The sequence below is a fragment of the Notolepis coatsorum genome (genome assembly GCF_963971535.1).
Source record: "Notolepis coatsorum genome assembly, chromosome: 6".
Classification (NCBI taxonomy): Eukaryota; Metazoa; Chordata; class Actinopteri; order Aulopiformes; family Paralepididae; genus Notolepis; species Notolepis coatsorum.
The window spans coordinates 151,746,090-151,768,046 of record NC_140170.1 but is presented as its reverse complement, the minus strand read 5'-3'; the positions used below and the strand labels follow the sequence as shown (position 1 = coordinate 151,768,046).

The following is a 21,957-nucleotide window of genomic DNA, read 5'->3' as shown; positions in this document are numbered from 1 at the left end:
CTCACAGTTGTTTCTGGGTGGTTTCGAAGCGGTGGGGGAGCCCCCAGACCCCTCTAGTTGGGTCCGGCCTGAGAGCTCCAGAATCACCCTATGTAGGGCCTTATATCCTATCATTTCTAGCCAATAATACATATGGCTGGTCCAATCCAGCGTCTGCTTGTGGGGGTTGATCTCTTGTGGGGGGTGTCCTTGTGGGCGCTGGCAGCCCCCCCCCCTTGGGGTTGTGGGGACGTGATGGGACAGACAGAAGGGGCCCATCGGTGGCCCACGTCCGTGTGATCTTTTGCTGAGATGAAGGGACCTGGCTTGTCTCACAAGGGGGGGTGTGACATGATCGCTTTAACCCTTTGGTATGGCTATAGATGTCTAATATCATCCAAGTACAGTCAGTGCTTTCTAAGACTGATACCAGACATCATATGAGACCTTTTGATACTAAACAGTTGATTAATAGATTACTTTGTCTGTGAGTTAGTGTCCATGCTTCAACAAGTCTAAACTGGTCTGCCCTGTGGTCAACCCAGCTCTCTCTGATCAGCATTTACATACAGTCAGTTCGAGAAGGTGTCGTTTGTTCTCTAATTTAGTCATTGCTTTAGTGGGGGTTGAAATAACTGTTGCAGCTGTTATCTGATACAGCTGTCTCAACTGACAGTTGAGACTGTTTAGCCACTGAGTCCACTCTGCTATTGAAAGGTACATCTGGCTTTACATTTATGGTTCTCTAATTTATTCACACATATTAATTATGAAATTCAACGTCAATATTTACCACATTTCCCCACTTTGACAATTCTCATTGTCACATACTGTATATTGACTTGATTTTCTATACATACTAACCATACAATATAATAATAAAAATCATTTTTTCAAAATTTTCTCACATTTTTCTTTTTTCTCATAATTTTTCTTTTTCATTATTCTTTGGTACATATCATCAATTAGTTTCTTCTTGTCTTCTTCTTTTCTCCCCCACATTCCCCTGACTATGGCCCCCTCCCGGGGAATCCTGGTGACCCCTTCATCCAGATCCCCAATTAACCTATCCTGCCTTTGATGAAACAGTGTTTACCACCTACTATCATCAGGCTTTGTTCCTCTGGGCTCACAGCCAGAGGCTTATTTGTTGAAAACAATTAAAACAATGTAATCTAAACATTACACATTAAAGTAAAACACAATTTTTTAAAATTATGGTATCCGTTGACATGATCTGTGGAGACAGAGATTATTCTTCATTCTTTCATACATTTTGCTTCTCCTCTCCTGTTAATTCCTTTTCCAAGTCCGCCCAATCACATTTTGCACAATCAACTCAGTTGGTCTTCTCACCTCTCCCCCCTTTTATGAACATCCCCATGGACATAAACCTTACCACCTCTGCGCACAGACGGACAGGGAGGGAGGAGCATCACGCAAGGAAAAAAAAAATTGTTCACCATGTCGGCCATAACCTACACCTTACTTTTTACTCTACCTATGTGTATGTGTTTAGTTTAGTACTCTCGCGTTGTGTCATAATCTATACCAGTTGTTACCGTTCAGTCACTTCCCGTCCAACACACCAATCAATCACACAGAGGCCCTTGTTCAACGCTTTGGTTGCACAGTCTCCGACCGTTTTCGCCCCCCCCCCCTCCACCCCATGTCGGCCAGCCTCAGCTGAAGCCACTGTTTTTAGGCCTGGACCTCGTCATATTCTGTCCCATGACTGTATTTCCATGGATCTACAGACGAACGACTCCGTCAGTCTGGAGGTATGTCTCAACCTCCGGCCTTTGTATCGGGGCTATATTGAAGGAGGGGTAGAGTCCCAAGCGACCTCTCTTCATAATCCAACAATCTCCCACAGGAACTGACTGAACGGGTCACACCATCGTGTCATAATCTAATGAAATGTATTCCTACACATTTTCCCCATGATCCCCCCACTTGTGACGGTCCATCCTCCCTCTCCGACTGAACTGCAAGGGAACAAAAACACAGAACAAATTTTCCTTATACAATCTGTCAAATATTTCTCAAGAGACGCCAAATGGTTAATCATTATGCAAAACGTAATGGGACCACTTAACTGCCATTGATCTGATCCAATGTATCTCACGCTCCAACCGTCCTCTCCCCAGATCATAGAGAAACAACAAACAAAACGCAAATAATCAAAAAAACATTCCAACAGATGTCACATGTAGACCACCTCAATGGTTATTAAAAAAGAAAAGAAAAGAAATTTAAAACCTTTCAAGCCAGCACAGTCACCCTCTACAGGCTCCATTCACACCCATTCAGGCCACACAATCATAGATAAAAATAGAAAAGAAATCCAAAAATTTAAATCCAATACCTCATCCCTACAAAACATTCAACAGAAATCAAATCAAATGCAGTAAAACAAATGATATGAAACAAATGATAATGGTATAACCCAAGTGGTTCGATACACTCCTTACCTAAACACATTTTGTTATTTTTAAGACTAGTCTCACCCTAAGTGAAAGCTAAGTTGCGTGTGTGCATGCATGTGTGACCAAATTGTGTGAATGTGTGTCTGTGTGTGTCTGTGTGTGTGTGTGTGTGTCTGTGTGTGTGTGTGTGTGTGTGTGTGTGTGCGTGTCTGTATGTGTGTGTGTGTGTGTGTGTGTGAATGTGAATGGGTGTGTGTGTGTGTGCCTGTGTGTGAATGGGTAGACAAAGCCTCCTTGCCCCCATCCCCCGCTCAATCATTCACTAAAGGACATCTCAATCTCACACATACATACAAAAATTAAATTTAAATAAAAAATAACATCTGTACCAGCTCAACCAAACTCCACTCTCACAGTGCCACAACACATTCTCACAATTCAACATCATCCACGCCTCATTCATATTATAAACATATACCTTTCACCACACTCGTTAATCATTTCACATTTCTGACAAACAAAGGTTAGTTCTTCTGCACTCATCTCTCTCTCATCAGGCTACACTCATCTCTGGCTAATACAATTCACACTTAATTTCTACACTCCTACCCTCACTTCAAAGATGGACTGGACCCATCCTAAATTTAGAACCATCCCTGCCGTCCAGTGCACAGACAGTTTCAAATTATTCCCTTATCAACCAGTTAACTTTCATAAGTCATAACCCCAAATGAATGCCACTTTCTTGATTGTCTCACTCACTTAACCCAGCTGTGTCCTGTATTAGCACGCTTCCTGTCTCAACATTTCCCTCGTCATAAAAATAACTGCCAACTGTTCTCTCACTCTACAACTGTCTCCTTCATCTTCACCTCTGACCCTCTCCTGCTGCATCTAATCTCACTCCATCCTGTCATAAAAGAACAAACAGCCATTGTAAACAACCGCTGTATGCACGACCCCCCTCGGGCCCTCCTGTAAACACCAAAAAGGGTAACACTCACACATTTCATTCCCCAGGGGCAGCTGTCCCCTAGAGTCTAAACGTAGTACACCATCATACAGTCATCAAAATAGCATATAAACCAAACGTAGTTACCATACAATATACAATACTGTGCAGTGTACTAATATACAATACTATATAGTGCAAGGCATAACAAGCATCAGTAAATTATCCTGCTCCACAACCGGGCTTGTATCAAATTTCACTATAAAACATTTAGCAACTAATACAAACATTATCCTATTTAAATCAATGGTGTCATTAAAGTTATATCAAGTATCAACATCTGACATTTCAACATCCATGCATTCTATACAAGCATCTTAATTCAAGCTACATAAAACACAACATTATTATCCTCAAGCTTACCATTGTACACGTTACACAAATTAAAAAACTGGAAATACGCTATCAACTATAGAACATTTTACATGTAAGCATGTTTCATTTCAGCATAACTTTTGTAGTGGTTAGTCCTAAATGCTCCTTTCTTCATACACATGTGATAAATTGATTTTACTGCAAGCATTGTGTAACTCTAGTGTAGAGCCATTTTCCAAATTCAGCCCATAGCCACTCTCAATTTTAACACGGGTGACTGAATTTGCAAATCTGGTATGTAGTTGTAGCAGTACTGACTGACTATCTGATGAATTGAAACTGGGGGACCCTGATGTAAACAAGACAAAAGTCTTCCTCTGGTCTGCATCCCCTCAACAATTGTGTGTATTGAGCTGTACATATTTCTAATCAATCCCTATACATGTTACCGCTTCCCCTGCTTACACAAAAATACAATGCACAATATACAAACACCGCCATATTACATAATGCAGAATACCCTCTTACCCGTTTCTATCCCCTGAGCGAACTATTCCGAATGCACGAGACCCCATCCACGTTGTACCGCGCATGCGCAGTGGCAACCGAAGCGGCTGTTAACGTTGCTATGACAACCAAGGTCTGCCACGACAACATAATAACATGCCCCGATATTCATAATCTGCCACGACATTTATCACGTTTCTCTACCCCTTCCCCAACATCTTTCTCAAAACTCGAAACGTAACATATGCCGCCCCCCAAACGCCACAAAACAACGGCATGCAAGCTAACTAGCTTTAGCCAGCTCTAATGCGACGTTCAAGGCCCTCACGGGAGCCGTGCCTCTCAAGATCCGTTCATCCACGCAATTCGCTCAGTACCATCCAAAGCATAAACAATTCACACAAGCTTCAAATAGCCAACCACCCTAATAGAAAATAATTTTTAAAACATTTACACCAACCAACGCCGCACACCTAGTTCAACACGAACCCTTTCTCCTACCTTCTCCGCCTCACTTCATAGCACCGCGAACGTTACATACTCTCCACAACACCATGACGTCACCAAGCAGCGAATCCTTAATATCATTTACCACGTTACCGCATTAATAATAACCCTCAAAACGGCCACAATTTTGCCACCCTGCGTCTCAACCGCCTCTTACTTGTAATCGCCGCCACAGTGTTTAATCAATTCTCTCATAACGCCATCGTAACGTCCCCAGCTTCACCGCGGACTTTTCCACAGAGCTAGCCAGCTCCAACCAACAGCAGGGACTCGCCTCAAACATAATATGTCCGTTGGTCATTAAAATATCATAACAAAACCATTAAGTACTTATCAGTCAGTTCGACCGAATCGTTTTTGTATCACAGCGAACGTAATTAATCAACAGGCCGGTTTCGCTCAAGCTTAAAAAGGACAACGCACCCTGAACACGCCGGCACCCTACATTTCCATTAACTACTACGTTTTAATCCTGCAATCGCACAGACCCCTGCGCTGATCATGCCAGGGTCTAACAACCTTTCACCATACTTGACTCGTATGTTCTGAAATAGTAACAGAACCCTTAGCCCGACGCAATTATGCCCATACTGACCCGTCACTCACGGTCCCCGTCCCGCTATCTGTGACTACAAGCAGGGACACAATGCACCTTGGACCCAGCTCCCCTTCCATTTCAGAACAGTCAAATCTCCTCGTCTTACCTGCGCCCTCTTCCTGAGAATAATTTTAGGGCAATTATATACTCAGAACGCGCCCCTGTCGTATACAACAGAATAACCGTGCTTCCTAGCAAGAAAAGCCTTTTACCTGCCGTCATGCGACGCTATCTTCCACAACATGACCAGATAGTCTGTGCGCCACCACCCTTCTTGGTGCAACTCCCCCGTATAGCTCATAAAGTACATTCCATACGAGTTAACTAACCCCCGTGGCCCGCTGGGCCGAGACCGGCCTCCTGTGTCTGAATGAACACACAAACACAAAAAGCCTACGTTTGCATGTTCACTGCACAACAAGCGCGATCGTCATACCTCCGGACACACAGGCTAAGACACCGCAACCCCCAACCCTGCATGCAGACGCCATATTCACCGCGGGCCCCAAACAGTGGCGTACACAACCAACCTCCATCCTGCTCCTCTCCCTCATCCATTCAGACAACAAGCCCATCGTTAATCACTTCAAACGCAGCAACACCCCAGCTCTTCGCCCCGTGTCCCCAACACACAGCAAGATCCAGATATGATACATATTACAAGACCCTACCGCACCTTTCCAGGGGGAGACACAAAGGGTGGGGCAGCACGGCACCATTTCTGTAGTAAAATCCCACAGACTTCCTACAATAATTTGAGGTTATTGTAGCACAATTACAATGAGATTGATTATCTGGAAGGAGGAGGAAAGATTCATACTTGATAGAATGGTTGGTCTCCACATCTGGCTTAATGCAGATGAAGAATAAAACGTGTACGCCAGACAAACCAGAATTGTAGTTCAACTCAGCTGATTTATTTGATCAGAGCCAGGAGTCCAAGGTGAATAGAAGGTTGACTTCTACATACAACAGATGATCAGAGAATATTAATAGCTGTCTGTTGTACAGAAATATCACAATCAGATTTGCATCTCAAACCTAAATACTGCACATCAAACAGTCACTTGGTTAACATAATTTGAACATACATGGTTTACTGTACACATTATACATGAGTAAATCTGGTTTACAGATCAGGGATCTGTACAACATTACTCTAATCTATAAACAACCATTTGGTGTTTCCCATGATTTTACTCACGTAAAATGCAATCAGCTCACAGTTGTTTCTGGGTGGTTTCGAAGCGGTGGGGGAGCCCCCAGACCCCTCTAGTTGGGTCCGGCCTGAGAGCTCCAGAATCACCCTATGTAGGGCCTTATATCCTATCATTTCTAGCCAATAATACATATGGCTGGTCCAATCCAGCGTCTGCTTGTGGGGGTTGATCTCTTGTGGGGGGTGTCCTTGTGGGCGCTGGCAGCCCCCCCCCCTTGGGGTTGTGGGGACGTGATGGGACAGACAGAAGGGGCCCATCGGTGGCCCACGTCCGTGTGATCTTTTGCTGAGATGAAGGGACCTGGCTTGTCTCACAAGGGGGGGTGTGACATGATCGCTTTAACCCTTTGGTATGGCTATAGATGTCTAATATCATCCAAGTACAGTCAGTGCTTTCTAAGACTGATACCAGACATCATATGAGACCTTTTGATACTAAACAGTTGATTAATAGATTACTTTGTCTGTGAGTTAGTGTCCATGCTTCAACAAGTCTAAACTGGTCTGCCCTGTGGTCAACCCAGCTCTCTCTGATCAGCATTTACATACAGTCAGTTCGAGAAGGTGTCGTTTGTTCTCTAATTTAGTCATTGCTTTAGTGGGGGTTGAAATAACTGTTGCAGCTGTTATCTGATACAGCTGTCTCAACTGACAGTTGAGACTGTTTAGCCACTGAGTCCACTCTGCTATTGAAAGGTACATCTGGCTTTACATTTATGGTTCTCTAATTTATTCACACATATTAATTATGAAATTCAACGTCAATATTTACCACACTCGCTTACACATGGGCAAAACAGAGTCCATTCTCTTTGGTTCAAATAACAAACTCAGCAAGACCGACGGCTTCTCAGTTACAGTGGGTGACAATATTGTCACAAGGAAAGAAGAACTACCTGGGTTCCATCCTAGAGGCAAATCTTTCCGGTGACAAAATGGCATTGTCGTATATTCTATGTACATTTCTAAGGATTATTCACAGTGCATTGAGGTTGCTAACTGGAGGGAGAAGGAGAATGATAGAAACAGGTCCCCCTCTGGCTTAGCCAGCAAGGAATAAAACGTGTAAGTCAGACAACAAGGGTTCTATCAACTGATTTATTGCCGAAGGGCTCAAAGGTGAATAAAATGTTGTTTACATACAGGGATTATTCATCATGTTACATCAGACATGCTGTACAAGAGATTGTTGAGGTGTACATAATTATAGCCCATTCACAGTGGCTTTCACATCAAAACCAGTCTGTACACAAACAGTAGTCATGTTTATCAAATGAAGAGAGAATATACTGAGCATTTACACATGAGTAAAACCTGGTCTTAAGATAGGAATCACGGCAAACAGCATTCTCTGGTGGAACAGTGGATCGGTTGAGAGAGGACGCAGTCCCCAGGGGGGGCTGGCCTCCCTCTTTCCCAATGCGTTCTCATCTTTATATTCTCACCTCAACCAATAATAGCAGTCTAATATTACGTTTGGTCCAATCAGGTTTGTCTTCTGGGGGGCGGTCCGCCCCTGTCTTCTTCCTCGTGTGGGCTGGCCTGCAGCAACCGAGGGGGGCCGTGGCCCCCTCCTTTGGGCTGGCTTCTTGATGAGTTAACAGTTTTAACCCTAAAACCTTTAGCTTTAATGTAATGAGTTTACATGTATATTCAGCATTATTTGCTTACATTTTGATACCAAACAGTGATTAAGAATAACTTGATACATGTATTTTACCAGACTAAACCTTTGTAATTGAGACTTATTTTCTATACATGGTTTACAACAAGAGTGAAATTACACTATATTCCCTTCATATCCTGTTGACATTCTAAATTACATTCAAATAGCCTTTTCTCTAATAAGTCAGTTTCCTTTTAATATAATATTGTTTGAATTAGTTCCAGTCTTATCTAATAAGTCAGTTTAATTAATATGATCTTGTTTGACAATTTCCATGAACCTTGAGCCATTTTCACAGGCAGGTCAGATCTGTGATCAGACTAACTGTTCTCTGCCTGTAATCAGTGAGGTGTGGCCTGCGGTGACCACATTAACATACAGTCCTCAGTCACACAGTTAACCAGTTGTTCAAGTGGGGGTTGCCTGTCTCCTGTTCTCTCAATACAGTTCATCACAGCAGGGGTTTCCTAGAGGCTCAAACAGTTTTACCATACTGGGGGGCTTTTATGACCTGTTCCTGTACCACCAACGGTCTCTAGTATCACTCCTTATTTAACACTGAAAACTGATACTCAGTTTGTTCCAAAAGACACACCAGGCTTTTTGCATATATTTTCTATTTACAGACATATTGATTATGAAATACACAGTCAATGTTACCACAGCATCCAATGTAATAAAAAAAGTCAACCAACGAACTCGATTCTTGTACCGGATCTCCTCACTGGTAAACAAGAATACCCTGAAGACTCTGGCAGGAGCACTCATTCAAGGGTACTACGACTATGCTGCTTGCACCTCATGGTACCAAAGCACCTCACAGGCGCTAAAAACAAAATTACAAACATCTCAAAACAAACTGGTCAGACTACTGCTTGACCTTACTCCTAGAACCCACCTCACCCCTGCCCACTTTGACAACCTAGGATGGCTTAGAGTAGACGACAGAGTACAGCAACTTGCAATGGGCCTGGTCTACAAGATACACTACACGACCAAGGTACCCATGTACATGTCAAAATACTTCCCAAAGTTCAGTGAATACCACGCAATTATGCCACATCAATGTGGAACGCCCTACCCAAAGCTGTAAAGGAATGTGAATCACTACCCACTTTCAAAAACACTCTCAAAAAACACCTACGGGAGACTGCACCTCGAAACTGGCCCCTGTAAATGTCCTAACACAACCCCCTCCAATGTACAGTAAATGACCAAGTATGGTGTGGTATATTCTAATCACAATACCTAAGGTTATTTACAGCACAATGAGGTTGTTATCTGGAAGGAGGGACGATCACCAATGATTCAATGGTCTCCTCACCTGACTTAGTCAGATGAGAAATAAGCTTGTGCAGCCAGACAAAAGAGGAACTATGGTCCAAACTCATTTATTTGCAGAGAGGCCAAAGGTGGATAAGCATCAAGTACATACAGGAATTATTCATCATTTTTCATAAGACATGAGTGTACAAAAGGATTGATGAGGTTTACATAATCAAATAGCCCAGTCACGGTGGCTCTTCACATCAAGACAGTTTTGCACATAAATAGTAGTCATGTTATGTCAATGAAAAGAGAATGTACTGAGCAATACACATGGTTAAACCTGGTCTAAGATAGGGATCTTTACAGTTTACACTAAATAACACCCAACAGTGGGTTCCCATGAATTTCTCACAGGTATTTTGCCAGGCACATTTCTCTGGTGGGCGATGGAGGCTCAGAATCTGGGGTAGAGTTCTGGCCTGTCAACTAACCTTACTGATCCAATATTTATAGGCTAAATTACCTCCCTATTTTTAAACTAGTTCAACCAATCACAAGTATCTAAAAACAGGCGGTCTTCTTGTTGGGGCTATCTGCCCCAACATGTCCTTGTCGTGTGGTTGCCTGCAGCAACCGGGGGGGGGTGGGGGGCCCATGGCCCCCGTCGGTGTGGCCTCTTGATGAGTTGGCATCTTCTCCCCCCAAGAGAGAATTAATTGGCAGTTGAACACTAGAACCTTTTCCAATTTGTAGCTTTAATGTAATGAGTTATATCTATATTCAGCATTAAACCAATGTGGCGTTGTCCTTATTTTAATACCAGATTTCCTATATAAAGTATACTGAATTAATAGTTCCTTGGTTTTGTCCCAAACAGTTTTAGCATGCGGGGGCTTTTATGACCTGTCCCCTGTGTCTCCAACTGTTCTCCTAAATACAGTTGAGTAAATAGTCTTAACATGAGAGGGGGTTGCCTGAAAGCTCCCCAGAATGTCACACAACACTGACCATTTGCATCTTCTTTGTTTTAGCCTCCATGTAATGCTACAGTTCAATATCAAAGCATTATTTTGAATGAACTATTATAACAGATATTTACAGTTTCAGGGTTGATCTAACAGTCTGCTCAAGTCAATATACCATAATTGTCTTGTCAATATTCCAATGTACAGTTTTGCTTGTACAGTTGTACAGTGTCCCCCACCCACCCCCCCCCCCCCCACCCACCCAACCACCTCCAATGTACAGTCCCCCCCACCCCCCACCCCCCACCTACCCAACCTCCTCCAATGTGCAGTTTCTACCTCAAATGTTTATACTCTCTTTTCTGGACTCTTTTCGTATCACAAACAGCACTGTATTTGCAAATCTGGTATGTCATAAATGTATAGATGTAGCAGTACTGTCTATCTGTATGTCATGTATGTCATATATGTTATGATGAATTGAAAATGGGGGACCCTGATGTAAACAAGACGAACGTCTTTCTCTGGTCTGCATCCCCTTAACAATCCCCAGGCCATCAGGCTGCTCAACGAACAATGAACACTACACAACAACCATCAAACGCACATAGCACACACATCCACACGCACACACTCACTTTAAACAAACACACTGTAGCACCCACTCCCCACACTTTATAGCACACACTCACTTTAAACAAACACACTTTAGCACCCACTCCCCACACTTTATATTTATTGATGAAGGATTGCACTACAACTCGTACACCTTACTGTAAATTGTACCTAAATTGTACCTCATCCCATTTCTGCTTTGCACTATATAGTATTGTACATTAGTACACTGCATAGTATTGTATATTATATGGTAACTCAGTTACGTCTATTCTGCATCGAACATTGTACATATGTCTATACTGAACACTGTGACCTCATTTTCTACTTCTAATTTACATGCTATACTATGTTATTTGATACTATCTTGTCTAGCACAGTCTCTGGAGCGTAACAGTAAGAAGCATTTTGTATGAAAGTATTCTGTACTTCTGTATGACAACTATTAAAGGGGAACTATTTTACTATTTCTTTCACTATTTGGGCACTTTTACACAATTTCTGTGAGTCTATGGAACACCTCTGTAATATATATATATATTTTTTATTCATTGTTTTGTATTTCTAATCAAGTCCTCAAAAACAGCATTTTTCTACCTCAAGATCTCGAGCTGTTTTGAGCCTGGGCTCCTAAACCACTGTGTGGCCTGCGCCGCCTCTTGAACATTAACATGCAGCGGTGACTATATGACATCACATATAGGCACATTTTCAAACGACTCAGTTCAGTGAGGGTGAATATTGTGAGAGGAGAATTGGAAGAATGCGCCAATATGAGAATTTTGAGACATAGATCATATTAATATAAGTTCACATAGCTAGGAAACAATGCTAAACACTCAAAAAGGCCATTTATAAGATAGTTCCCCTTTAAAGAAACTTGAAACTTGAATTGTATGTATTGAGCTGTACTGTACTGTACCCATTCTGCAATCTGTTAATAAAGTTTTCAATCAATCAATCAATCAAAACTTACTGTATGTATTACCATGCCTTCCTCCAGGCCAGTTCTACCATGGCGTTGAGTTTGAGGTTGGAGACCTGCGTCCAGGAGAGGTTCCCGAAAAACCAGACGCTACCATGTATGTGAAGGGACAGGAGCTCAATGTGACCAGGTACATCAGAGGCTTCACATACAGTAACTGTGTTACCTATCTGTCTGTCTGTCTGTCTGTCTGTCTGTCTGTCTGTCTGTCTGTCTGTCTGTCTGTCTGTCTGTCTGTCTGTCTGTCTGTCTGTCTGTCTGTCTGTCTGTCTGTCTGTCTGTCTGTCTGTCTGTCTGTCTGTCTGTCTGTCTGTCTGTCTGTCTGTCTGTCTGTCTGTCTGTCTGTCTGTCTGTCTGTCTGTCTGTCTGTCTGTCTGTCTGTCTGTCTGTCTGTCTGTCTGTCTGTCTGTCTGTCTGTCTGTCTGTATAGTTTTAAGGTGGTTAGTTCAACATGCTGTGTTCTCTCTCTTTGTTCTAACAGAGGTTGGCAGAGGGATTTCAGGAGGGACGTAAAGAACGGTGTGAACGTGGCCTGCTGGTTCGTTCACAGTAACGGAACAGGCCTCATAGATGGAAGTGTCTCAGACTACGTTGTATCAGGCCTCTTCAAGACTGTTCAAGTCCTGAGCTGATCATTTCATCAGGATGGATTACTGTCAAATGAAAACGTATCTCCAAAAAGCAATGTGGAATTTAAAAAAAAAAATTCATTTGATGCCCATGTATTCTTTATTTCATGATGGGTTGTGAATGGGATTCATGGCTGCTAGGGTGATCATATAGAGGATGCTTTATGAAAACCTTGACCTTGTAAATAAGGCTCATACTGACATTTTGGTTGAAAATTTGTTATTCTGTATGGTAAATGTTTTACATGGAAAATGGAACATCAAAGTTGAAGTTACAAGCTTTTCACACAACAGCAGCGTCTGGCAGGACTGTTTATCCACTCTGGAGACACCACCACCATATACCAACGTGAAATAACCTTTATTCAGTGATAGGGCACATAAAGATGACTGCAACATGTGATGTGGTTGATTGATTGATTGATTGAAAACTTTATTAACAGATTGCAGAATGGGTACAATACAGTTTACATCAGGATCCAATGTCAAGTTAGACCGCGCTCTCAAGATTCGACACTGGGTGCTGAAATCCCATTAAGTACTATATAAAAAAGAAGCTGTGAAGCTAGACCAGGGCCCTCATTCATCAACGTGGACGTAGAATATGTTCTATTTCCACACGTAAGCACGGAATGTAGAACTAGTGTACGCACAGGGAAGTCGGGATTCATCACACGGTGCGTACGCAGGCTCTACGCTCCTCCGTAGAACTTTGTTCTACCGTCAATGCTCGTGCATGATTATCCATATATGGTCATGAAAGTGAGGAAACACCCCCCATGGGATGTGAAATAATGGACTGACCCGAGCGGTACTCTGAGAAACTCCACGGAGAATTCACTGCTGTCGAACCAAGAAGACACTATCGCGTATTATGGGATAAATAAAAGGCGGATTTGTAAACGGTGATGTCAGATATCAACGGCTCCCTAAGACCATTGCTGCAATTCTGCCTGGACAGCTCAAAATACTAATAAAGACCGTTCGTTGACCACTGTTTGGCGTTGGTTGTGTGTCATTATAACCGTGCTGTAATATGAATGCCTTTATTAGTTGTGTTCGATTGGCTATATGATTTTTAGAGGCATCTATTTTGTTGTCGGCTAATAAAGACCGCGCTGGAATATGACTGCCTTTTCCCGTGTTGTTTGATTAATACCCAGGGATTAAAGTTCTCCTCAATTTGATTCCAAATCGCGATGGATCTCCCGTCAATTTTCTACCTGCTGCATTATGATTTCTAGAGGCATACTACAATCTATTTTGATGTCAGTATTGGGTAGCCTACATAAACAATAATACGAGAGCTATACAAGAACAATGAATCTTACTGCCATGTATGATGTAGCAGATACGCCATGTGTAGCCTGCCTATATGTGATCAATACAAACATGAACTTGAATTCCATCATGTCTGTGTGCGGGTCACTGCGGGAACTCACAAGGCTGTTGTCACAATGTAAATAAGAACGTGCACTGAACGTGGACTTCCGGTTTAGCTGCAATATGTAGCGCACGCAATTGGTTACAGCTCCGCTCCCGTTATCGTTAATTTCGTTTAAAAACCTTATTTGGACAATACCAAAAGAGATTAGACCACATCGTATGTATTGATAAGACCCTCTACTAACTATATCAAAAGACAACATGGATAAGGATAAGAAAAAGGGTGGAAGGAAACAAGACACAGCAATTCTAACGGCGCCGATTGAAACACGTTCAAGGAAAATGACAGGCGACGCTGTGGCAGATCCGTTGGTGACAAGCCCCGACGCGGGGAATATAGAGGAGAATACACAGGGACCAAGGACAACTGGCCCCGAGAGGGAGACAATAGATGACAACATAACAGGAACATCAGAAAAAAGTACCGTGAAGGAAAAAGCAGGCGATTTTGAGAAGATAATAGCAAAAACATCCATCGGATCCCTCACTGCTCCAATAACATCAACTGACACAAGCAGTTCAATTACACAACCCGACTTCAACTCTCTGACTATCCTGATAAAAGAACAGATGGTCGCTTTCAAAGCACACGTTGAACACATCGATACTAAATTCGAAGAGGTTATGAGAGCGGTCGCTTTACAGTCCATGCGAATCACGACAGTGGAGAATACGGTGACAGAAATTACACGGGCAGTCAAGGCGAACGAAGGTGGCATGACAGAGATGGGAAAAGAGATGGAAAGTGTGAAAGAAGAATATCGGAGGGAAATACAAGGGCTTAAAAACGAAGCGACGGAGAGGCTACTAGAAACCCAACGCTACCACAGGCGGAATAACATCCGCATTGTAGGGCTTGATGAAGCAGTAAACTGCGAAGATCCCAACTTTCCAACAGTGTTATCAACGATTTTGGGTAACATCGATCCAAACACAGTGCCAGAAGTGGACCAAGTTTACAGAATCGGTTCTCGGGGGCAAAGAATCAACGGGCCAAGAGTCATCATTGTCACTCTGCGGAAGACTACAACAAGGGATGACATCATCAAATTTGCTCGCAACCAACGTGGGAATCTGAATTATGGTGGTAAACCAATATTTATCTACGAAGATTTGAGCAAAGATGCCATCATCCGACGTCTACCATACAAGGAGGTGATGCAAAAGCTGTTCAAAGCCGGTTACAAGCCAAGGCTATCATACCGGCGCTGTTATCATTCTTGGGCAGTGACGGCCGCAGGTCAGGTATATACACACCTATTGAAGCTGAGGATTTTCTGAATCGAAATGGAGCAAATAACCCAAGGCAGGACGAAAATGCCGGAAACAGATAAGCCTCTTTCTCAATGTATACCAGTGTTAGAATGACTTTATTGTGTTCATCAAGGTAGCAGACGATATGCAAGCCGTCTATAACAATGTGTACTGTGTATAATACGATTCATAATACATTATAATTTCAGTCTCTGGTCTCTGAGGAGACAAATACATATCATTGCAAAAAGATCTATCTGGAATATTCTGGGTTTATCGCTCAAATGCCCTGGGTCTCTTAGATCATTCTGGAACATAAAATAGTCTAGGCACTAGTATACTCTACAACCTTCTAGAATATAAGGCACCATGACAACGAAGCCTACAACTCTAACAATAAACATCCGGTGTGTATACACATAGCAGATAATAAATTAAATGAAGTTCAATCAGTCCTTAATAATATTTTAAAAATTAACCACACCTAAACGTGTGAACACTACAAGGTTATTCTAACAATTTAAGTAATCACTCCATTGAAGGCACATTGAAGCTCTAAAAGGTGCTGCTTTTCTATCTTATCTAATCTGTTAATTCGGTTCTAGTGGCTTCTCCACGTTGATAATTATTCTATCTCTCATTCCTTATCTATATCTTTCCATTGATTTTTATTTTATTTAATTTTTTCTTCTCATTACTCTATATTTTTTAAAATATATTTTAACTTACATTGTTCTTTTCCAATGTTCTTCACATTAAGGTGTCAATATTGCTCTACAATCTTTTCCTTTTTCCCTTTTTTCCCACACGTTAGTAGAGGGTTCAAATGAATATGTCGATGAAAGTTTATTCTCTTTTTTATTTTTTATTTAATTTTTTCTGTCATTTATCACAATACTTCATTACAGTAAGGGAAGGTGCAAGACCAAAAGCGACATTCTATTGCAATAGAATGGAAATGTTAGATCCTATGGCAATTAGCATAGGAAGATTAAGATTACAATGCTCAGTTTGGGCAATCCGGTGGACCATGGGAGAAAGTCAATCGCGGAGGATGTGTTCTTGGAACACAGGCCTGTACGACTTTCTGGGTGAGGGGAAAATAGGGGATTTTTATTTGTATATATATATGTTTTTAAGCTCAGCTCTCAACGGGACCTCATTAATTGGATGTACATCTATTGTAGCTTCACACTCCAGAAGCATTACCAAAAACTACACAAAAACATGCATAGATTATGGCTAGTTTGAATATAATGGTATGGAACACCGGTGGGATAAACAAACAACACAAACGCAAAAGCGTGCTCACACTGATGAAAAAAGAACATGTGGACGTGGCTCTATTAAGCGAAACGCACATTTTAGAGGAAGACATAAATACGTTAGCGGATAACATATACCATAATATTAGTCACTCTTCTTTTGTTACGAGAACTAGAGGGGTAGCCATAGTCGTCAGACGCAAATTAAATATCGAATTGAAAGGGGTATGGTCGGATGCTGAGGGGCGCATAACTATAGCTAGGATTATACACAATAACAGGAAAATTGCATTGGCAGCGGTATATGCCCCAAATTTGTACGAAGTGGGTTTCTTCACTTCACTAACCGGAGAAATGTTAAACCATCCCGAGTACTCATATATAATAGGTGCGGATTTTAATGCCATTTGGAACCCAAGGATGGACAGAACTTACCTTACCTTTTCCAGCGAACAAAAAAATTCATCTAAAGCATTAAAAGATTGGTCGAAATCAACAGGGGTAACTGATTTATGGCGTTCACTTAACCCCATGACCCGCAAGTACTCCTGTCGTTCGACGAGACACAACACACTATCCAGAATTGATTACGTCTTTGCATCCCGAGAATATTTGATAAATATGAAGTGGAAATGACACCCAATGCGCTATCAGATCACTGCTACTTAATCCTGAAAGCAACATTTGGTACACTATCTTCCCGGGCCCCAAGATGGCGTTTTAATTCTATGCTGCTTAACAACAATGAATTCATTACACAAATTAAAGAAGCTCTCACAATATTCCTACGGGATAATGCTAACTCGGTGCAAGATCCCAGAATATTATGGATGTCGGTAAAGACTATGATCAAGGATTTCTCGGATAGATTTTCCTCCATATTGCGCAAAAATCAAAACACAAAACTATCTGAAATGGAAACGCTTTACTCAACGCTTTTTAATTCTTTAAAATACAACAACTCTACTAGACTAGAAAACCAAGTTAACATTCTAAAGACAGAGATCAAAGCAATATACAGACAAAAATCGGAATTGCAAATACGCAGCACAAGACAACAGCAGTACTTCCAAGGCTCTAAACCTAGTCACCTATTAGCCATGCGACTAAGAATTAATGCAAAATTTGCAGATATAACTGCCATTAGGAAACAACAAGCTCTAGTAACAGAACCCAAAATAATAAACGATACATTCAAAGAATTCTACTCCGATTTATATAATTCAGAAACAACCTTTGATCAAGACAAATTAGACACATATCTTAATCAAATTACTCTCCCTAAACTTACGGAGGACGACGCTAAACAGTTAGAAGTACCGATCACATTAGAAGAACTCAAGAAGGCCATATCCGGAATGAAAAACGGCAAGGCTCCGGGAATTGACGGTATCCCATCAGAAATGTACATTTCTTGCTGGGACATATTTGGACCCTTATTACTAAATATGATCTTATACTCAGTCAAAGAGGGAAGCTTCCATAAACACCAAAATATCGCACTCATTTCAGTTCTTCACAAAAAAGACAAAGACCCCACTGAGTGCAGTAGTTACCGTCCTTTAAGCCTCCTCGGAACCGATGTCAAACTGTACTCTAAGATATTAGCCATCAGATTGCAAAAGCATATGACGTCTTTAGTTCATCCGGACCAAACAGGCTTCATAAAAGGTCGCCTGATCAATGATAACATAAGGCGAATACTGCACGTACTAGATGCAGACAAAGAGGACACCACACCTAAGGCGATACTATCCCTGGATGCTATGAAAGCATTTGACAGGTTGGAATGGTCGTTTCTATGGGCAGTATTAGAAAGGATGGGGTTAGGAAAAGGATTCATTGATATGATTAAAGTACTATACAAGGACCCATCGGCCAGGATTACAACAGGCACATTCATCTCCGATATCTTTCCGGTATCACGCTCAGCCAGACAGGGTTGCCCTCTTAGTCCCGGACTATTCGATCTATCATTAGAACCTTTAGCACAATTTATAAGACAATCCCAACACATAGAACCAATAGTAATCAAGGGCACACATCATAAAATTAGTTTATATGCGGACAACGTAATATTGTTCATGCAAAACCCCAACAACACATTGCCGCATATACTCAAGTTGATAGAGAACTTTGGTGATTTATCGGGATTTAAAATAAATTGGCCTAAGTCGGCTTTTCTTCCTCTTAACACCAGTGCAAAAAAAGACACAACCCTCCCAGGTGCGATACCCATGGTCAAACATTTCAGATGCTTGGGTGTGGAAATATTTCCCACCATAAGACAAACGGTGAAGCACAATTACACAAAAATACAGAACAAAATCAAAGACGACCTGGACAGGTGGGCAAAACTTAAAAACTCAGTACAGGCAAGGGTATCAATAGTTAAGATGGATGTATTACCAAGAATCAATTTCTTCAGCTCAATGCTTCCGTTACCTCCTCCAGAGGGCTACTGGAAAAGATTACAAACCTCCACATACAAATTTATTTGGAATAACAAACCACCTCGCATAAAAAGATCCACCGCACAGAGAAATAAAGCAGACGGTGGCATGGCAGTCCCAGATTTTTTACAATATTTTAAGGCCTTCACATTAAGACCATTGAAGATATGGTTTGACCCCCAGGCTTTGGTATCTTGGAGAGAATTAGAAGAAAACATAGTAGCCCCACAGAGACTGAAAGACATAGCACACACTAAACTTTCAATCAAGCATTGTGAGCGAGAATTTGGCCCAATAATTACCCATGCAATCAGAACATGGCGGGAAACACAAAAGAAATATCCTAACCCTCAAGAATGGCATAATCACACTCCCATATTCAATAACAATGCACTCTTAATGGGAAAACGACCTATAAGATTCCCTATATGGGAAGAGAAAGGCATACACTCATTAGGGGATATTTTTAATAACAAGGGCCTCTGTAGTTATGTCGAAATATGCATAAAGTTTAACCTCACCGAGTCCACATGGCTTTTTTACATACAGTTACGACTTTGTATGAGATCTCACGGTGTTCCATTACTCATACCAATTGAACACCACAGATACCACAAATTTTTCTATGAAAGAGATACATTGGGAGGTTTTGTATCAGGTTTTTATTATCAATTACTAACGTCCTCGTATGAAACCCTTCAACTAGACACTGTCTGGAGGAGGGATATACCAGACCTGGAATATGACTTTGATTGGCAAGGAGCCTGGGCAAATGTCCGACTTACATCAAGGAACCCGGATCATCAACAAATCAATCTGAACTATATTCACAGGACATACTTGACTCCTATAAGGCTGTGCAAAATGGGGCTTATACAAGACTCCAAATGCTCCCAATGTACAAATGGGGACGAAGGAACATTTATGCACATGTATTGGGACTGCCCACCAGTTAAGGCATTCTGGAAAGATGTGTCCCAACAATTATCAATACTCGTATTTTGGAATATACCTGTACACCCCGCGGTATTACTATTGAATGATGTTTTTGAGTTTGCAGTGAATCCACAACTAAAAAGATTGGTTTTATCGGGTATCACAGTAGCTAAAAAACTGATCGCATCACGTTGGTTTCAACCGGAAAAAATGTGCCGAAAAGTGTGGTTTCTTACATATCTCGATGTGATATATCAAGAAATATCTACAGCAAGAATTCTGGGGCTCAATGAATCCAAAATGTCAATGTGGTTAGAAGTGGTGGAGAGAATAAAAGCTAGCTTATAATGGTAGTGTCTGGTTAGGAGTGAGGGATAATGGAGGTACTATCCAAGAGGGGGTCCGGGAGGGGGGGGGTTGAGCTGGAGCATATGTGTGTAGGGTTTTAGAAAATAGGTATTAGGGGTATATTATATACTAACATTTATATAATTGTAATTTCGCTGGATATACACTGTATACGGTTAAAATGTTATTATAGACTATTTTTGTTTTATCCTGTTTCTGTACTTGCATATATTTTAACCACCTTTACTGAAAGTTTCATTATGCATTGTGTGTTGAGTACTGACTTTTAATAATTTTTTGTTTTGCAATAATAAAAAAAATATAAAAAAAAAAGAACGTGCACTGAAAAGTTACAGTATGTAGTTGGTTGATCATTTGTATGACAGTCAGTAAACCCTTGCAAAAAGTATCCGTTTTATTTAATGAATTGAAAACATTCAGCATCGCCTCTCCCGGCATCCATGCAATAACATGTATCAGGCAAATGCGCATCGCAACATTGACTGAGTGGAATCCCTTTCTATTCACATAACTGCATTTGTGATGGAGCTTTGACAGCTACAGTAACAGTCTATTGGTCGATCCATCTCCAATATCACGATGGACCGTGCCGCGGTGGCAAAGACCCGAGGGTGGAGAGGATCTTGAATGAATTCCATCATCATATATATATGTTGTGTGTCTGTCCACTATGTTTGTTACTTTGTTATTCCCCCCCCCTCTATCTATGTAAAGCGACCTTGGGTCTCTTGAAAGGCGCTATATAAAATGAAGCTATTATTATTATTGTTATTATTATTATCATCACATCTGTGCGGGACTCGGGAGCTCACAAATAGACTGTTAGTCTCAGTGAAGTTTCAACGGAGGTCATCTATTCTAACCAACAAATTAAAGTAGAAAGCATTTCGTGACCAATCTTATTTGGAAACATGACACACAAAATAATTTGCTTTTTATTTGAAACAATATCTAATCGCGTTTGGAGGTTGGTGTTTTGCGTCTGCCCCCCCGTGCCAAACAAGCAGGCCAACCTCTTGTTCGCGTGTGAGCCCGTTATAATTACACTACTGTCGCTATTTTACAATGAACTATAATGAATTACGGGTCATACAGAAGTTGAACACTAATGCACGGAAGCTTATTTCCGCCTTGAAACTAATGCAGGACTGAGGAGTGCTTATGCGTAGTAACGATATTCTACCACTGGGCGCCAGGTACGCCTGGTCTGACCTGTGCGTAGATGTAAGCACGGAGTCAAGTTCAAATCGAAATTGATGAATCCCACTCTTTGCTTAGAAATGATCGTACGCACAGGGTAAGCACAGATCTGTGCGTAGAACACGTTGATGAATGAGGGCCCAGCACTCTCAGGTTCAAGAATTTAATGGCAGCCTGAAACAAACATGTTTCGGAATTACATATTCCTTCTTCAGTGTTATAGCTTGCCTATAGCTTACATCAGGATCCCCCATTTTCAATTCATCAGTACATATATGACATACATGACATACATATAGACAGTACTGCTACATCTATACATTTATGACATACCAGATT

At 41.4% G+C, this 21,957-nt stretch overlaps 1 protein-coding gene across 1 annotated transcript in view; it reads left to right on the top strand.

Moving 5' to 3' along the window:
* itih3a.1 (inter-alpha-trypsin inhibitor heavy chain 3a, tandem duplicate 1) overlaps nucleotides 1-13,500 on the top strand; it is a 94,512-nt gene extending 81,012 nt beyond the window's left edge. Inside the window, exons 21-22 of the mRNA XM_084316111.1 lie at nucleotides 12,085-12,196; nucleotides 12,548-13,500. Of these exons, the coding sequence (XP_084172237.1) occupies nucleotides 12,085-12,196; nucleotides 12,548-12,698 (263 nt within the window). The 3' untranslated portion in view covers nucleotides 12,699-13,500. The remainder of the gene's footprint in view (nucleotides 1-12,084; nucleotides 12,197-12,547) is intronic.
* Nucleotides 13,501-21,957: the final 8,457 nt, after the last annotated feature.